This window comes from Ailuropoda melanoleuca, chromosome 2 (assembly GCF_002007445.2).
Source record: "Ailuropoda melanoleuca isolate Jingjing chromosome 2, ASM200744v2, whole genome shotgun sequence".
NCBI lineage: Eukaryota > Metazoa > Chordata > Mammalia > Carnivora > Ursidae > Ailuropoda > Ailuropoda melanoleuca.
Genome location: NC_048219.1, coordinates 38,941,839 through 38,960,710, shown reverse-complemented (window position 1 = coordinate 38,960,710; position 18,872 = coordinate 38,941,839). Strand labels below are relative to the sequence as shown.

At 40.3% G+C, this 18,872-nt stretch overlaps 1 protein-coding gene across 6 annotated transcripts in view; it reads right to left on the bottom strand.

Moving 5' to 3' along the window:
• Positions 1-18,872, bottom strand: part of DNAJC6 (DnaJ heat shock protein family (Hsp40) member C6) — a 140,749-nt gene that overhangs the window by 83,801 nt on the left and 38,076 nt on the right. For 2 of the 6 annotated variants that reach the window (XM_034653628.1, XM_034653627.1), the window contains exon 2: positions 11,011-11,279. The exons of the other annotated variants lie outside the window; for them this stretch is intronic. In XM_034653628.1, the coding sequence (XP_034509519.1) occupies positions 11,011-11,209 (199 nt within the window). In that variant the 5' untranslated portion in view covers positions 11,210-11,279. The remainder of the gene's footprint in view (positions 1-11,010; positions 11,280-18,872) is intronic. 6 annotated transcript variants of the gene reach the window in all.

Sequence of the window (18,872 nt, the reverse complement as noted above, 5' to 3'; positions counted from 1 at the left end):
GTTCTCTCCTGGCACACTGAGAGACAAAGCCAGGCTCCCACCATGTTAGGCAATTTAGTGGCTGGATTTTAAGACCAATAATTAAAGTGAAATGCTGCTATACATTTCAAGGCAACCTGAGCCAATTTCCTTAGCAGTTAAAATCCAATTTTTACCGTTCTATCCCTCCAGCTTGTCTCCTTTTAGAGTAGGTGATACATCTTGGCCACAGGGTGCCCAATACCTCAACTCTCCTCCTCTGCAAATGTGTCATTTCCCAATATGTTAAAGACCTGGAGTCATCAATTTCACTGGGACATTCTAAAAACTAAGTATGATTGGGTATAGAAAAGCATGTTGCCAACACTAAGATGCTATGAGAATATTATCACTTGAACTTAAAAAAAAAGGCTGACCCCTAATGTTGAACAGTATAATTACTGATTTCGTCTCTGGTATATAAATCCTGTCTACAGTCTCGAATACCTATGAAGCTACGAAGCCACCTCAAATTCTTACTTGACGCAAGCAGCTAAAATAGTCTCTTAAAAACACAACTCAGACTTCATTTGTCCCCTTCCTTCCTGGCTCACTAAGTGCTGGTTGTAACAATGATATATCTTTTCACAGAGCTTGACCCCTCTTCCAGGTCTTTGCATTTGTTGAACCTAGTCCTTGATATACGCTACACGCAGTGCACTCTCTCTCTCTCTCTTTTTTTTTTTTTTCTGGTTTGCTTCTGTTTCTTCAGGTATCAGCTCAAATGTTACCTCCTCAGAAGGGCCCTTCCTGATTGTGCTCTGTAAGGTAGGCTTCCCTCCTCCCCACCCCCACCTTGAGCTATTCTCTCCCTCACTCTAGTCCCTTCATGGCATTTAGCATACCATATAATCCTTTATCTTTGCTTATGGTATATCTTGTGTGCTACAATGTAAACTCAAAAGTGCCCAAGTCTTACCTGTCTTGTCCTCCAAGATACCACTGTGATTAGAACCATAGGAGCACATAACAGGCAGTCAGGAGACATTCACGAAATGAATGAATGCAGAATTTATCCACTACAAAGTGCTTTCATCTACATTCCCACATTTCTCCTTGCCTGTGAAACAGGCAATGTCAGTATGATTTTTCTCATTTGAATTACCTGCTCAAGGTCAAACCTTGTAAATGACAAAGCCAAAGCTTACATCTGGGGTTTCTGACTCATGATTCCCTAATATCCCCACTGCTCAACAGCATCTGCAAATTTGGACTTGGAAGGGTTGAAAATAGAGCCATTTTTCTAGGCTTTAGCAATAGGGGGAGGGAAGAGAAAGATCTGCTTCCCTGCAGGGAGGAGGTAGGAAAGACAGGGAGGGGGAAATGGTGTGCTATTATCTTGCACTCCCTAGCTGCAAATTAGTAAGTGAATTCTTTCCTTCATCTGAATGAAATGCAGCTACCTCTGGGATGGAGGCTTATGAAACCTCTCATCACCAAGTCACAGTGCGGAACACTTGGCTAATTGAAACAGCAAGTGAACTTTTAGGTAGGTCAGATGCAATTACCCAAATTGGAAAGTGACACTAGTGTTCACACCCATTGGGCCACACGCAGCAGCCTGGGATTTAAGTCACACACATACACCCCCATGTACATACCCCCAAACTACAGTCATCCACACACCTTCCTATGGCATGGGGTTCCAAGTCTCTCAAATATGCTGACTCATTAACTAGGGAAAAGGGGAGAAGATGCAGGTAGGACAGGGGAAGAGAAAAGAAGAGCAGCACAGGCAAAGAGGAGAGAGGGGGACAAGGACGCTGAAGATGGAGGGGAAGGAAGAAGGGGTGGCAGAAGGAAGAGAATATGGGGAAGGAGGACTGCAGAAGAGGGAGAAAGAGAAGGAAGAATAAGCAGCGAAAAGAAATGTCACTCTGCTGATTTCTGCTGTGTTGCTCAAGTGGCCAAATGCTGGCACAAGGCAGCCCTTGAGAATTTCTGGGGTCAGGGTATTTTTTCAGGCACTTTTCTGTTATCATAGAGACTGAGAACTCCTGCTTCAACAGTCATCTTCCAGGTTTCTCTGGTGTTTGAGCTTTCTTCCTATTTCCCCATCAGCAGGCAAGGAGGGACACAGAGCCTAGGGCTTGCCCTGTGAGAATGGGCCTAGGGGAAGGCTGGCTACTCTACACCATCCTGGCCCTCAGCCACAGCCCTGGACTCAGCCCAGTGCCGTAGAATTTCAGTTCTAGCATTTCCACTGACTACCTTACTCCTCCCCTAGGCAAACACAGACTCTGCTCCTGCCTCCCACCTCCTTCACAGCACCCCCTGGAGATCTGTACAACCTAATGGGCAGCCCACCAAAAAGCTGAAAGCCTGGTGACACCTTGCAACAACCTGACAGCATATTCAGTCCTTTTGCTGGTATGCTCATGATGTATTTGTAGCACTGAAAACCAATTGGTCACATTTTCCATTTCTGGACAAGAATGAAAATACTACCTCCTCTCCTGCCACCAGGCTAGAAACCCCTAGCTTCCCCTATACCTCCCATCCCACATCCAGTCAGCTGTCAGTCTGTCCGTTCTTTTGTGCAATGCTTTCTTCTTTCTTCCACAGTTCACTGGAACTACCCTGGTTTGGGCTGTCATTACTTCTTAGGTCATCAACTTCATGGACATTTGTTTGTTCTCCCTGTCCACTATGCACATGCTCTCTCCCTGTCAGTCCGCTCCCTCCCTCACTAAATCATAAATCCCTGCGGCCCAGGAACCTATATTTTCAACCAGCATCTCAGGTAAATCTGATACAGCCAGGACACAATTGGAAACCACAGATGGGACCCACCTTTTATGCAGCTGCCAGTATCTCCAGTATTTGCACATTTCATTCTTCTCTCTGGAACTGCAGTAGGACTTTTGGGGGCCCTAGGTAGTTTTGCCTTCATGTGTTCATTCCCCCATTTTAAAAAATTATGTTTTACTGCATTGATATGAAGATACAGTCCTTAATTCCTTACGGTTATACTCATTTATTTTATTCTGGTTTTTAAAAGAAATTAAAATTAAAACATTTTTGTCGGCCCTAAAATTGTTGTGACTCCTAGGCGCTATGCCTATGGATAAGTCAGGCTTGCCTCGGCCCCCCTCCCAAATCTTCAGGACCTTCCCACTGCATACAGAATAAAGTCCAACCTTCTCAACAGACCTACCCTGATCTGGGTTCAATCTGTCTTCCCAGCACTATCCACTATAGCACTTCCAACCCACATGGGCTCTGGCTTCCAGGCCTAAATGCAAATCTCTCAACACACCATACATGTATGATGATGCCACTGTGCCTTAGCTCTCAGCCCAAAATAATTTTCCTTTCCTTCTCTACCTACTGACTTCCTGCTCAAACAGCACTTTCCACTGTGGCCTTCCCTCGGCCCCTGGTTGAAATTATGCGTCCTGCTTCTGCACTCCATGGCACTTCATGAGTCTATTGTAATACCACTTATTCACCCTGCCTTGTGCCAAACATACCCAATTCTGAGGTGCACTTCTTTCACAGCATAACATTTCTAAAATCAGAAGTGGCTTACAACACATGCCAAACAAATTCACCAGCCACCAGGTAGAGTACGACACTGCAACGTGCCAACAATTATTTTCTGCACGTGCAAACCCAACATGCATAACAAGTACTGGACCATCTGATTCCTTCCTTGGTTCGGTCATTTGCATTGTTAACATCACACACAGTTGAATTTTAATTTTCATCCCTAATGCCTTCTTAAATTAGGCTTTGATGCATTATTGAAGGAAAAAAATATTTTGGATCCAGGCTATGGCCTGTGACATGTCAGGTAAAGCAATTTTAAGAACTAGAAATTGCCAGATCTCTTGGCACCTGTCATGAAAATTTCCTAATTCCCCAGACCATGAAGGGCTTATTACTCAGACATTGAGCTGCTCTGTCAAAAGCTTCTAAGCAAATTTTAAGAGATGTTGTTTAAGTAGACAATAACTATAATTTAGCTTTCTCCTGAGTTACAAGTTTTGCCAATGAGGAAATGTACAATTTAAACTCCAGGATTCTTTAATTCACCTCGAAATTATAGACTCTTTCCAAAAGGAGTGCAAAATGGTGAGTACAGGTTATAAAAGGACACCATAATGCTTACATAAATTGCAGATGGCCAAAGGTGATACAAAGAATTTTAAATATTAAACCTGAAAATAGCTAAGATTCCAACCTTGCAATACCCATGAAGAAACACACAAATCTACAGATAAAAGTATTCTATTGTTAGTTTGCTAAAAAAGAAAAACTGTATACATTTAGTGTTTCCTTTTTTTTTTCTGCTAGAAAAATTATCTTGATAATGGATCGTACAATATATTGCATTTTTTGGGGGGGTCAGAAAGCAATGTTTTGGTAAGCTTATTATTTCTTTACATTTCCACATTAGAAAACTCTTGGGGTTCTGGGACTGTGTATTAACTATCTTTCTCTCCCCTCTAGTGTCCTTGCCTATGAAAAATGCTCATTTTTTAGTTGGTCTAGCTTTCTGCCAACAGTTTCATTTCTATCAAGTCTGGCCCCATTTCTATTAAAATCTAGTTGTATGTTTATTTTATGGTTTGGAAGGGTACATTTCATTATAAATGCCCTTTTTAAAAATTCAAAATCAGTGCATGCTTTTATTCATTCGAGTATTTATCAGGCTCCTAATAAATTCCAAGCAGTAACAAGAATACAAAGGTAAGGAACACAGAGCCCTGCTCTGAACTTTACTTAGAGTCTAAAGGGAGCGATAGGCCAGGCAACGTATCACAACCTAATGCAGTAAAAGCTAAGGCAGGGATATACAGGCTGGGGGAGGAGCATGGAGAATGGCCACCTCATGCAGTCTACAGGGGTTAAGGAGCTGAAGAATGAGTAGGAGATAACCTGGAAAAGTGGACATCTAGATGGCTATGGGAGAAGTTGCCCTAATCTGAGAGAACAATGTGAGCAAAAGCATAGAAATGGAGGTGGGGGGAAGGGGACCAACCAGTGGCGACAGGATAAGAAGTTCTACTGGGCTGGCTTGCAGAGGTACTATGATAGACTTCTGATGTCCAGTTAAGATAAAGTGACTTTATCCTGAGAAGAGTGGGGAGTAATTTTCATTGGCAAGATATTACTCCATAAAGTTATAAAGTGGTACCAATTATATTGTTCTCTCAGTATCATATAAGGATTTAATCAGTCTTATTCTATACTGCTTTTTTTCTGCCTTCATTTCTAGCATTTTAAAAATCTTCAGGTTATATTTAAGTCAAGAGAGATATCTTGGAGCTCCTGGGTAGTTCAGTTGGTTAAGCATGTGCCTCAGGTCATGATCCCAGGGTCCTGGGATCAAGTTCCATGTGAGGCTCCCTGCTTAGCGGGGCGCCTGCTTCTCCTTCTCTCTCTGCCTGCCGCTCTGCTTGCTTGTGCTCTCTTTCTCTCTCTCTCTCTGTGTCAAATAAATAAATACAATCTTTTAAAAAGAGAGAGAGAGAGATCTTATTTACAAGATTCAAAATGAAAACAACTACATTCATTCCAGTTCCCTCAGACACTCCTATTTCTCCTTACCACAGGGAAAGCAGCAAATAGAAACATTCACCGTGAAATTCTTCACTTGCAACTTTATGGACGTTTCTCTATGACATTTTACTCAATGTAGAATAAGTAGAACCTGGGTAACCTCAGACAACTTGCTTAACCTTTCTGTGCCTAGTTTATTCAACTCTAAGAAAAAATTAACTATCACCTACCTTAAAGAATTCTTATGAGGGTTAAATAAGATACCATAGGAACAGTATTTAGCAAAATGGCTTGGATTGTAATCATTGCTACAATCAAAAAATTGTAACAATTTTTATGTTTAAGCATTACTGAACAATGTATATAAACATACACGGTTACAAATTTATATTTTATTATAATTTTAATCTTATGCATACACACATATGTTATATATATATATGTTTACACACACTTTCAATAGGTGTTATCTCTGAGACAAAGAATCAGGGAAGGGGAAGGGTATATTATATATTCCATTGTATTCCATAATCTTTTTTTTTAAGATTTTATTTATTTGACAGAGAGAGACACAGAGAGAGAGAGAGAGAACAAAAGTAGAGAGAGAGGGAGAGGGAGAAGCAGGCTTCTCTCTAAGCAGGGACCCCGACACAGGGCTTGATCCCAGGACCCTGGGATCATGACCTAAGCCGAAGGCAAACGCTTAACGACTGAGCCACCCAGGCGCCCCTCTTTTCTGTAATCTTTAATTTTTTTTTAACAAGAGCATGGAAAACTTTTATGATAAAAACTTTTATAATAAAACTTAATTTAAAAACCTTGTTAAATAAAGTAATATATATTTAATATTATATATTATTATAGATATCTATATATTTATAATTGATATCTATAAATCTAAAATAGCTATATATCTAAAAATACCTAGATACATACCTAAATAAATGTATATACATTTTTATATATGATTTTTATATATACGATATATATTTAGGTATATATATATGTGTGTGTGTGTGTATATATATGATTAGCCTAGAAAAGAAGGCAACTGAGCTAAGAGGAGAAACAGGATCCGTTCTCTAATTTTAAAAGGGTGGCCATGTGGACAAAGGATTAGATTTACTTTGTACCTAAAGAGCCCAAAGGCCTAAATAAAAAGAAGGAAGTTGGTCCTGATGAGAGCAGTCTAAAGGTACAGGCTTAGAAGGCAGTGATCCTCCATCATAGAAGGTATATATCATAGGCTACATAGTCATCTTTCTGAGACTTGGTTCAAAACATTCCCCTTCTGGGGCGCCTGGGTGTCACAGTCGGTTAAGCCTCCGACTCTCGGTTTTGGTTCCAGTCGTGATCTCAGGGTCCTGATCTAAGTGTTGGGAGATGGAGCCCCACGCTGCACTCATCAAGGAGTCTGCTTGAGACTCTCTCTCCCTCTCACTCTGCCCCCCCACCCCATACTCTCAAACTCTCTCTTCTCTGTCTAAAAAAAATAAATCTTAAAAAAAAAAGATTCCCCTTCTAAGTTTATGTAACCTCGCAGTCTCCAAGCATTTGAACTTTGACAGAGATGAAACCTTAAGTGACTAGAAACATTCAAACTTTAGCTACACATTGTTAGTAAATCAACTTTGTCTTCAACCTACAAAACCCTTAAACGGGCAGATATCCCTAAGAAAGGAATATTAGCATATATATGTTGATAATACTTCAATGAAGTATGAAGCTACCCAAATAAGTACTTCATAATGATAAAGCCTGATTCAAAATGTAGATGCTGTGTTTAAACACCACCTAGAATAGCATTTGTTAAAGGTAATTTCTGCTTTTGATCAGATTTATGCTAAACAAGAAAGTATATTAGCATTCTTCATTATCCTTACACTTTTAAATCCCATTAAAACCTGGAAACAGATTTTAATTGGACTACTGTTTTATGGCTTGTCATTATGAATTTGGTAAGTAAAGCCTAATGTTGGAACACTTTAGCGACTCAAGACTGGGAATTCGTTTGTGGATTCTACTTTTCATGGTAGGTGAAATGAACACAAGATAAACATGGGGTTTCTGAGCTAATGAATTGGGATAGCTACAGTGCCATCTGGGAGATGAGAGGATGACCTTTGAATGACAATCATTTATAGAGAATAATTCAAATGAAGAGAAAGTGAGCCAGGGCAGGCAGAGAGTTCTGGAAGACACACATCTGGCTTGGGGGCTGCTCTGGAGCCTACAACTTGAGAGTCTGTTGACTTAGAAAGTCATTAAACTTCTCTGAACACCTGCCACTCTTTCATCTAAAAACAGAGGGGAAATCCAATATTGTTGATACCCAATCAGTTGATATTATACCTACACAGAAAGACAGTTCATTTCAGTGGAGAAAACTTAGACCTTAGAATCAGAAAACCTGAATCTGGCTGTCACTAAGTAGCTATTTTATCTTGAACAAGTCTCCTACCATCTCTAAGAACAAGTTTCCTCATCTAATTATAAGGACACAGCAAAATAAAAGAAAACTGCAAACGTATTCTCATGTTGTTTTAAGTCTCAAACTAAAAGCTCTATTGTAAGAATAACTATTATGATTCTCCTTTTATAAATGGGGAACAGGCTTAAAAATTTTCTAGGTTTACAGCTAGTAGTAGTGCAGGTGTTTGATATCAAGTCTCTAGGCACAGACATGCCACTTATTCTGCCTAATAGACTTCTGGGGAAATGAAATAAGGTAAGTGTCCAAGTGTACCACCTATTATAAATAGCTATACAAGTGTAAGGTATTGTTGGAACTAAGCCTTAAATCCTCTAGATTTAATTTTAAATCCTCTAGATGTATTTTTTCCATTCATAAACATTTCTGTTAGATCAAAAGCCCCATGAACCACCTCTCCTATCCAGCAGGTCACAGTACAATGAGTTGAATAAATGTGCAGATCACTGCTGCTTTAGAAATGATCCATGAGCTTAATTAAATATCTTAAACAAATGGATACATTTACACTGCACAAGGCCACTCTTTGAGGATCTTAGAAGAACGAACTAGAATTAGACAAGATAGATATAGTTGCACTAGTCAATGAAACTTGCTACCCACTGAAAGAAACCCCACTCTCAGGGCCCCGTTGCTCATCCAGACCAAACAAAAGCATCCTCCCTGACTGTGTTCTCAATTGCAAATATGCATCAAAATACTCATAACCATAACGTACATAGTTCTGCCATAACAAAGCCACAACATTTCCCTAACCAGAAAGAGGAATGGGGACAGGAAGAATTCCTGCAACCTCATCATACAGGGCTAGTTTGATCAAGTTGAAGAATCAACTCTTGGCAATAGTGTTTTAGAAATAACAATATTTTTAAAAGAAAATGTTTTCCCATTACTAATGGTTTACCAATTCACTTCATTCTTCTTCTCTAAACCTACTGAAAAAGTCTGATTTGGGGAGAAAGACAGTCCTCCAAAATCCAGGACTCACTATAGGCTACTCTGTGTTTGAGTTACTGCTCCTGTTAAATAACAGCCCCCTAAAGGCCAGAAGCGTCTCATTCACTATTATTATTCTCACACAGTTAGCACAGTGCCTGGCATATAATGGACTCAGGAAATAGGTGCTGAAAATATTCTAGGATGTAGCATACTTTAAAAACAAATTCCAATTCATTAAATAGGAATCCCCATGAGAAGTGAAAATATACAAAATTTCATATTTCTTTCATTTCCTAAAAGTGGGGCTCCTCCTCACTCAATTGGAAATTGTTCATTCCATTTCAGTTATTTGTGTACATGTCCACTATGTTCCAGAAAGGATTATGGTGGCATCATTTGGAACGCATGAATCATTTTCTTTAAGACTTAAAGGAGATCACATCCAGTCAAAAGATACTTTGGACTTTATGACAGACTTAGAAAATCATAAATCAAATACCCATGTACAACATCAATATCAAAGCTGTTAGAACCATCAGTCCTTCAGGTAATTTTAGCTTTAATTTAAAATGGTCCTGAGAAAACACTCTATCAACACCTTATTTAACTTCAATAAGAGCTTGTATGGGTAAAATATGTTTTCAGGCCAGGACACCTGAACATCTGTAGACAATATTTTACACCACTTACGGGATAAGAAAATAGAAAACGGTAGTCCAGGGAGAGCCATTACACAATTAAAAGAAACAAGCATTTCTTTGCAAAGTGCAGGAATTAAATCCAGTTTGTTTTCATTACTTCCCAAACAATGCAACACAAAGTCTTTCCTCTGGAGTCCTCAGTTGTCCAGTATATTAAAGTTAACAGAGTAGAACAAACCATTGAGCACTTCAATTATAAATTATCTTTATGTAAACAATCCTCTGATCCTGATTCCTTGAAAAGATGAGCAAACAGCTATAATAATACCCTTGGTCCAACATACATATATTAAATGACTGTTTTGCTATAGATATTGCTAAAAGAGCATTTCTGACAGAGAGAAATCCACCTTGTTAAAACGCTTTATAGAAGAAGAAGAAGATGGGGCGCCTGGGTGGCACAGAGGTTAAGCGTCTGCCTTCAGCTCAGGGCGTGATCCCGACGTTATGGGATCGAGCCCCACAAGGCTCCTCCGCTATGAGCCTGCTTCTTCCTCTCCCACTCCCCCTGCTTGTGTTCCCTCTCTCGCTGGCTGTCTCTATCTCTGTCGAATAAATAAATTTAAAAAATTTAAAAAAAAAGAAGAAGAAGAAGAAGAAGAAAAGGTTGCAAGCCCAGATACAAAGTTTAAAAGCATTTTCATTTTCCTTACATGTAACATTTATGAAATATTGGTACACTCAATGCAAAAAGATAAAGATAAACAAGATCCAAGCCAATAGCAGATTAAATAAACTTCATTGTACAAATCATAAAAGCTGTGTAAAAGAGCTCTAGATAAAAATTTGCTCAAGGTAAATTTGCTGAAGAAAGGTAACAGCATTAACCCTAGCAGACAGCCGAGTTGAGAAGAGGCACGGTTTTACAGAATTGCAAATAACATCAGCATTAGGAGAATAATAATTGGAATAAATACCGTCCGTCCACAGGCTGCAAATTCAATCAACGCACTTGCTCCTTCACCTCTCCCCCTCATCCAGCTGGGTAGTGAAAGCAGCTGCCTCTCCCTGCCCTCCTTCCCAGTGGCTCCTCGCGCCACCCTCTCCCTTCTCGCGTCCACCCCTTCCCTCCCCTTTCCCTTCCTCTCCCCGCCCCCAGCTGGTGTACTCAGCAGCCTAGTCAGATTAAGAGGCGCTCCTACAGTCAGTCACTGGGCCTCAGGACTGATCTAACGTTTCCTAGGTCCTTGAACTAGAGAAATTAGAGACGAGACGCCCTAGTGGTATTAGATGCTTTCGCTCCATCCCGGCCCCTCCCAGGCCAAGGTGGGGTGGGACCCTTGGGCTAGTGGAGTGGGCAGCTTCTGGAGGACCCAGCGGAGTTCAGCCGGGCGCACCCGCCACCAGCGCTACCTGAGCTGTCCATGGTGCTGGCGCGGTCCTGAGACTGCTGGGCGGGACTCCGCGCGGCTGCCGCCACCCCGGCGTTCACTCTCAGCTTGCCGCCACCCGCGCCGCTCCCCGCACTTAAGTCCCGGTTACTGTCCACCAGCTGCAAGGATTCATAACCATCGTTGCTGGTCTTTTTCCGGTAGCTCCCGAGGAGACTCATGGGCAAGCCCAGAGAACAGGGGGAAAATATCAACCTGGGAAACGAAGGGGGAGGTGGAAGGTGGAAAGGGCTAAAGGAAGAAATGAAAAAAATAGAAAAGAAAAAAAAGAGGAAAAGAAAAAAAAAAAAACCATCAAGTGTCCGACATGACGCAAAGAGGAGGGAAAGAGGGAACGGCCACCAGAGAGGAGCTTTGCGGGGCGGGCGGCAAAGCCACCGCCCTGGGCAGAGAGCAGCTCTGGGCGCCCCGCGCGACCGAGTGAGAAAAAGAGGGCGCGGGCGGGAGGGCGAGCGGGTGCGCGCGTCCTCGGTGCCGCCGCCGCGGAGCCTCCGGCCCTACGGAGCTCCGGGCCCCGGGCCAGCCACCCTCTGGCTGGGGAGTGCCCGGAAGCAATCCTATAGGTGTCGCCGCGTCGCCCTGCCGCGCAGCAGGGCAGCTCCAAGCGCGGCTGGCCCACGGGGAGGGAAGAAAAGAGAGGGAGTGAGGGAGGGGAGATTCTCAAGGAGGGGGGCTAAGGGCGGTAAATGGGGCGTGGTGGGAGGGGGAGGGGACTACTAAGACCCGGGTGGAGGGTGTTTTCGCGCGTGAGGTAAAGAAGAAAGAGGCTGGGTGTCTCTGCTTGGTAAGCTTTGGGGACGAGGGTGGTCTCTTGGTAAAATCCAGACACGCCCATTTTGTATTACTTAGCCTATATTTGCTGGAAGATTCGGCATGTCAAAGCCACTCCGACGGTTACTGTCCTGGAAGACTGGCTTGTAACTTAAATGAATAAAAAAGAACGCAGGTTAAATACCAGGCCGTATGTATGCTAGGACAGAAAGGAACAGCAGTTTCTTTCAGCCCAGAATGGGAATGATCCCTAAGTGAGATATCAAAGAGCTGGCTATTCTAAGTAGGAGACGGGGTCCATTCCACCTAGTGATTAGATGTTACTGTTTCAGTAACTATTTGTTGAACGAATAACTGGAGGGGCGGGGGGAGCGGGGAAGAGGTCAAATCGGGTGTGATTTCAGTTCTGACATCATTTACCTTGGGACCTGGAGAAAGGACTATACCACTCAGTTGGCTTGAGGGGATGGTTAGAAAAACAAGGATTTTCTTTCCATTCTCTAGCCCCTCCCCCTTTTTTCTTCCACAATTTTGAGAAAACAAAGGAAACAGTCACTCATTATCAGAAGAGAATTAATCACTAAGTTAATCAAGCAGAAGGGTCAGAGCCCCTTTCTTGCTCTGTGTACCTAATCAAGGCTGTGTACCTAATTTCATGTTCATGATTTTGCATTCTTATTCTTAGAGAGAAACCCCACATTGTATATTTCAAGATTTGCAAAACCTGGACTTAACTCTAAGTCTCAAAATGCAATTACCAAATGTTCATTTTCACTTGGAATAATAAGACTACATAAGTATCCCTCTTTTTATCATTTCAAGTGAAATTCTGGTTTTGAAATGATCTTTTTCCCTATTAGGATTTGGAATGATTAAGTGAGGAGTTTTTCAAAAGTCATTTCACAGAGTTTTATCACCCATCAGCAAGAAAAAAGTGCACATATGTAAAATTCGCTTAAGCCCATACACAAGGCCAGCTTTGCCATCTTCTCACCTTTCATGGCTTTCTCTTGATGTTATTTCGATCACTAAAGACACAAAATTAAACAACAGTATGTAAGAGGGTTGAGTCCCAATCATTTGAGACCCAAAGAGTTTTCAGGAAGCTCTAGCTCTACACAGGTCTACGTAAAAAAAAATTAATTGTATTGAGAGACATATGCCTGTTCAAGGATCACTCAAACACAAATTCTTATAGGAAGAGGATGAATCAGCAGAGCCCGAGAATGCTGTAGGTCCCTGCAGTCCCTTCGGGAGGACCTCAATTCCCTGACCAGTTGCTTTCGCAACTGCATTAACTGAAGAAGGTGTAGTCTGACCCAAATCACAAATAGCAGTTAATGCTCATTTACAACAAGATCAAACAACTTGAGTGATAGTTCAAATTGTAATAAAATTTTAAACACAAATTTTATACTTTCAATTTTCCAAATCTGTCAGATTAAGTGATTTTATGTACTTGACTGAAATAGTACTCTGTAAATTCTAGTAAATAAATATTTTCCAGAAACATTTTAAATAATCCTTTTCTGTACTTTTCCTTCTCTTTTAATTCATTATTGAGGCACGGGGAGAGTAAATACCTAGTGTCCATCATGTACCTTGGCAAATTCTGGATTTATAATCATTGGATTAAGAGAATTTAGAGATGACCATTTTTCAAAAGTGAAAATTATTATTTTCAAAAAGTGTACTTTCAGTTATTTTTGTTCTACTCTTCTCAGAGTTGCAAGCATACTGCTTGAAGAAATTAAGATGAAACATATGCCTTGGTATTTTTGGATATCTATCTCCCCAGCTTGCAAATGTAAAGAAAAAGATGAATGGGCTACAGGGACCATTTAATTTTTTTCTTTACACTTATTTAATTAAGTAAAATTAATCAGAATAACCATTAATGACCCTACAAAATTAAGGATATAAAGAACACAGAAAGGCAGGAAAATGCAATAGCTAAATTAATATACAACAGTCTAAAAACTAGGTTGGGGCTTAAACTGGAATATATACCAATTTTGACACTCAAACTGTTTTTATTATCCTAAAGATCAAATTCATAAAAAGTTCACTTATCCATGAAGATCTTACTTTTGTATTTTATAAAATAGAGCATAATAAAAATACCATCGTTATATAGTTAAAGAATTAAATTAGTACTAGCACATATAGAGTAAGTACTTAACAAATACTCACTATTATTACTATTATTGGGCTGGCTTGGGCACAGCTCTATCCTCAGTGCCCAACAGCCCTAGTTCTTCCCATGAGAGATGCTCAATAAAAGATAAGTATTATCTTTTCCAGTACCATACGAACAGAAATTTGTCTGTGTGATTCTGAATGAACACCTGTGCTTCAGGAAGGGCACTGGTAAAATTCAAGGCGAACATTCAGAGCTAAACTCTCCTGCTTTTCCAAGAGCAAGATTGCTCCATAATTTACTTTATCTCAAGAATACTATATCACAAACAGAGCAGAGCCAAAGGATTAGATGCCGTCTTTGGGGGAGAGTATTCTTTCCCTTTGCCTTTTCTATTGCTGACTTCAGTCACTTTTATTAACTTGGTGAAGGTTATTCACACTGAGGAATGTTCAGGCTCTATTCCTACTCATCCCCCTCTACCCCCAAAATACTCTCCCATCACAACAGATGTCACACTATTTTTGTGGTGGGGTGTCTGAGAAGATGAATATATGCCATGACCCATCTGGGATTATGATCTGTGCTTTTTAATTTCCAGGAATTATTACACATTGGTTAAAACTGAGGTTCTGGAACCATATTTCCTAGGATTGAACCTTATTTCCACAGACTCTTCTAGCTCTATGACCTTAGGCAAGTTACTTAACCTCTCTGCCTCACTTTTCTCCTTTGTAAAATGAGCATAAAAATAGTACCACTGGAATAAGGCTGTAGTGAGATTAAATCAGTACCTAACATATAGTAAGTGCTTAACAAATATTATCTGTTATCACTGTTGTTCTATTATTTTTATAAGGATAAGCAACTTTTTCTAAAAATGTAATTTCCTATCTGTAAATTAGGCTAAAATCCTCCCTACCTACTTAAAAAATTTATTATGATGATGTATAATAATATAACACATTATGTATAATGTAGAGTGATTATTCTGCCTTGAGGTTTTAGATATTTTCATGCATCTCTTTCTTATTAGATTTTAGACTCCTTGAGAACAAAAATCCATGTTTTGTCATATCCCTCATGATACCCAAAAGAGCATCTCACACTCATTAGAGATTGAATAAATATCTACTGAATAAATAAATAAAATGTATTAGTATCACCTAGTCTAGTGATTTTTTAAAAACTATATGTTATGGTCTACTATTAGATTACAAAATAAACTTAGCAATTCATGACCATTATTTCAATAAAAATGAAATAGGCCAGAAGACATCAGTTTTTGGCATACAGTAAGATACTGTTCTCTGAACTAGTGTTTTGAGTTTGTGTGGTGAAGGTATGTATTTCTCCTCAATAATGACATAAATGTATTTCTCACTACAGGTGGCCTATTATAAATGTTTGAATGTCTATACATAACAGAACCTCCAGTACTAAGAGGTTCCCACGTGAATGTGACAACTGAACTCACTTGGATACATAACTGGACAACAAAGAGTTCTGGCTAACCTGACAGTAAATGAGAACAGAATTGCTCTGTTCGCTCTGTTGCAAAATGCAAAAATTATTATGTATGATCAGGTTTCTAAAATGCACTTCTTCGATTTTATGAATCAATGAATAGCACTGAAACTTTCTTTGGCAACATGCCTCAGGTACATAATTCAGATTATGTCCTTATTGAATAAAAGTCTGTAGATACAGACAATGCAAAGTGCTCAAACCGGGGACCAACAAGCCATATCTAGCCCCCAAACATGTTTTTTCTGTCCTGTACTTTTTTTTAATTGTAAGCTTAAATGTCTCTACAGAAGGTACACAGGCTCCAGCTTGAGTGCCAAGTTCACCACCACTTCCCCATATGAAATACCCAGCCTGCTCCACTCGTTCCTTGTCAGTCAGCCCTTGCAGGGATTTAAAATCGAGACCTCTAGTGTAGTGGCCAAAACTGGAGGAGTAACAACAAAAGACAGATGCCAAAAGCCACATCTTTAGGCCACAGTCCAGAGGAAAGAGCAATGGGCTACAATCCTCTCCTGGCTCTATTATTAATCAGCAGAGTGGCCTTGATAATCATTCTCCTCTTAGTAAAATTGAAGGTGTTGAATTACAGCATTCTCTCTAGTTCTCAAATTTTCCTATCCTTCTCAAAACTTTAGTTGTCACTTCCCTCCTTCTCCAAAGGAAGCCCAGAGGGAAATACCATGATCATTTAAGTATTACAGTTCTAAGTCCCAGTTAATCAAGGTTTTACTATAGAACACATGCTTAAATAGCAGTAGCTGTCAAGAGTTGCTCATAGAGCAATACACAAGAGACATGCGGGAATATGCTGGAAAAACTTAGGGAGCTGACAATATTTAGCAGAAGAAAACCTCAACTATTCCTACAATATTTCCTTAGAAATGAGCTTGTCTGTTCCTGGTGCCTGATGGAGTGTTTGGTCTCCTACAAGACAGGACAAATTTTCCAGGCAGGGCACACTTTTTAAGGTAACTCAATACCCCAAAACCTGTGCCTCCTTGAATTTCTAACAGTAATAAAAACAACTGCCATTAGTTACTTTCCATTTGCCAGGCACCCTACCTACCTTAACTGTCATCTTCCCAACAACCCTGCAAAGGTGTGACCTTTTTTTGAGGCATACTTGGAGAGGTTAAGACTTATCCAAGCTCATACAGCCAGCTCTCACTAATATTCAAAATCCCATCTTTATGGGGCGCCTAGTGGGTCAGTTGTTAACCATCTACCTTAGGCTCAAGTCAGGATCTCAGGGTCCTGGGATGGAGAGCAGTGGGGGGCCCCTTGCTCTGCAGGGAGTCTACTTCTCCCTCTCTCCTCAGCCCCTCCCTCCTGCTCCTGCGCTCCCTCTCTCTGTTTCATGGGTGCCTGCATCTCTCTTTAATGAATAAATAAAAATTCTTTCTTAAAAAATCCCATCTTTCTGATTATGCTTTGGCCACTGCACCAGCCTGTGAGGGCAGTTCCAGAGGTCAAAGTGAACACTGGATGATATTTGGGTCATTTGTTGGATCTGACCTAAGTGTGGCCAGTGAAAAATAGTTTGGACACCTTACGGGAATTACCCTTGCTTTACTCCCCATATGGCAGGTTCTACTCAGTGAAACCTGAAAGTTTTCAATTTATGTGGGTTCCCAATAGGCAATCTTGTTTTGTTAACTATCTGGCTTAGAGGACTTTTTATGTTGTGCTCCTGAAAATTGATAACTTGGCTACTCTTTGGCCTAGTTTTAATCACTAGAAGGAAAAATAATCGTTATATTTATTAAAAGCAAGCCCCTAGCTTTCAAATAAGCTTGGCCCCTGTTGTGTTTGTGCCTGTGTATGTGTATAAATATGTGTGTATGCAGAGTAAAAAGACATCAAGGTGTGGTGGAAAAAACACTAGCTTTGGGGAAAGGTGTGGTGGAAAAAACACTAGCTTTGGGGAAAAAATACAACTATGTCTGAGCTTTGGACCTGCCAGATTCAAGTTTTCTATAACTTGTTTCCCACTCAGAGTCACATTCATTCCCTTTCCATAAAGTTGAAGAGCTACTTATTCTCCCTCATAGAAAGAATCAAATGAAATAAGGTCCATGAAAGCATATAATAAACACTAAAGCCCTACTCACATGCTGCATTTCATCAAATCAAATCATCCATTTTCAGTCATAACATTAAGAAAAATATATTACTGATGACCTACACATGACATACTCTCAATTTGAAGATGCTTAAAGACTGCATAAATGTTAATATATTAAAAATTGTTTTACAATTAATGAAACAAATTTTATTATTATTTGACCATCTGTTAACCTGAGAAAATTATTTGTCTATTTATAATTCAGATATTTTTTTTTAAAGATTTTATTTATTTATTCGACAGAGATAGAGACAGCCAGTGAGAGAGGGAACACAAGCAGGGGGGGTAGGAGAGGAAGAAGCAGGCTCACAGCGGAGGAGCCTGATGTGGGGCTCGATCCCATAACGCCGGGATTACGCCCTGAGCCGAAGGCAGACGCTCAACCACTCTGCCACCCAGGCGCCCCTATAATTCAGATATTTTAAACAACACTGGTAGGTAAAGACAACATTCACCATATTTTACCAGGCCTAGCATAGTGCCTGCCAAGTTAAAGGTGTTCTGTATCTGTTAATTAAATGAAAATGCAAAAAAAAAAAAAATGTTTCAGAGGCCATCTTTAGCTTACAGAAAAATTCACCATGGGTTTCTTTAGTAAGCTTACTTAAAATGCTGTGTCATTTGCTAACCTTCAACCTACCCTTGACTTTTCAAGGACATGCTCATGGTTTAACAGCGTTATACCTACATTGCCATTTCAAGAGTAACTCATGAAAGCACCTGTCCCTTTCACTTGTCATTTTACAAGCAAGGAAACCAGCTTCTCAAATGGACAGACTCTGACAAACTACCATAAACTGACCCTGTGCTCAGTTGCTCTTAATCTTGGGAATAACAAACTGAAAATATTCACGTGGTAATTAGTTCCCGAGAGTCAGATGTAAATCTACACAGAAGTGAAAGTTTCCCTAAATCTTAGATATTCCCATATTTGGCCCTGAGCTCATTATATATGATTTTATGTTCAAGATCCTTAAAACGAGGTCCTTATTCTCTGTAACCCTTTTGTGCCTAAAGGTTGAGCCCTAGAAGATGTGGCAGATCCTATATGATGGTGATGAGGAGGACAATGATCACCTCAGATGCAGGTAGTCAGTTCTTGGGGTGCTGAGTGTCCAGGGCACCGAACCACTGTTACCCACTTGCCCACATCTCACCAAAGGGAAAGAACTAGCATTTCCTGAGCACTAAATTAAGCACCTGGGTTTTTTGTTTTTTGGGTTTTTTAAATCTATTTACCCATTTAAACCTGAAAGGT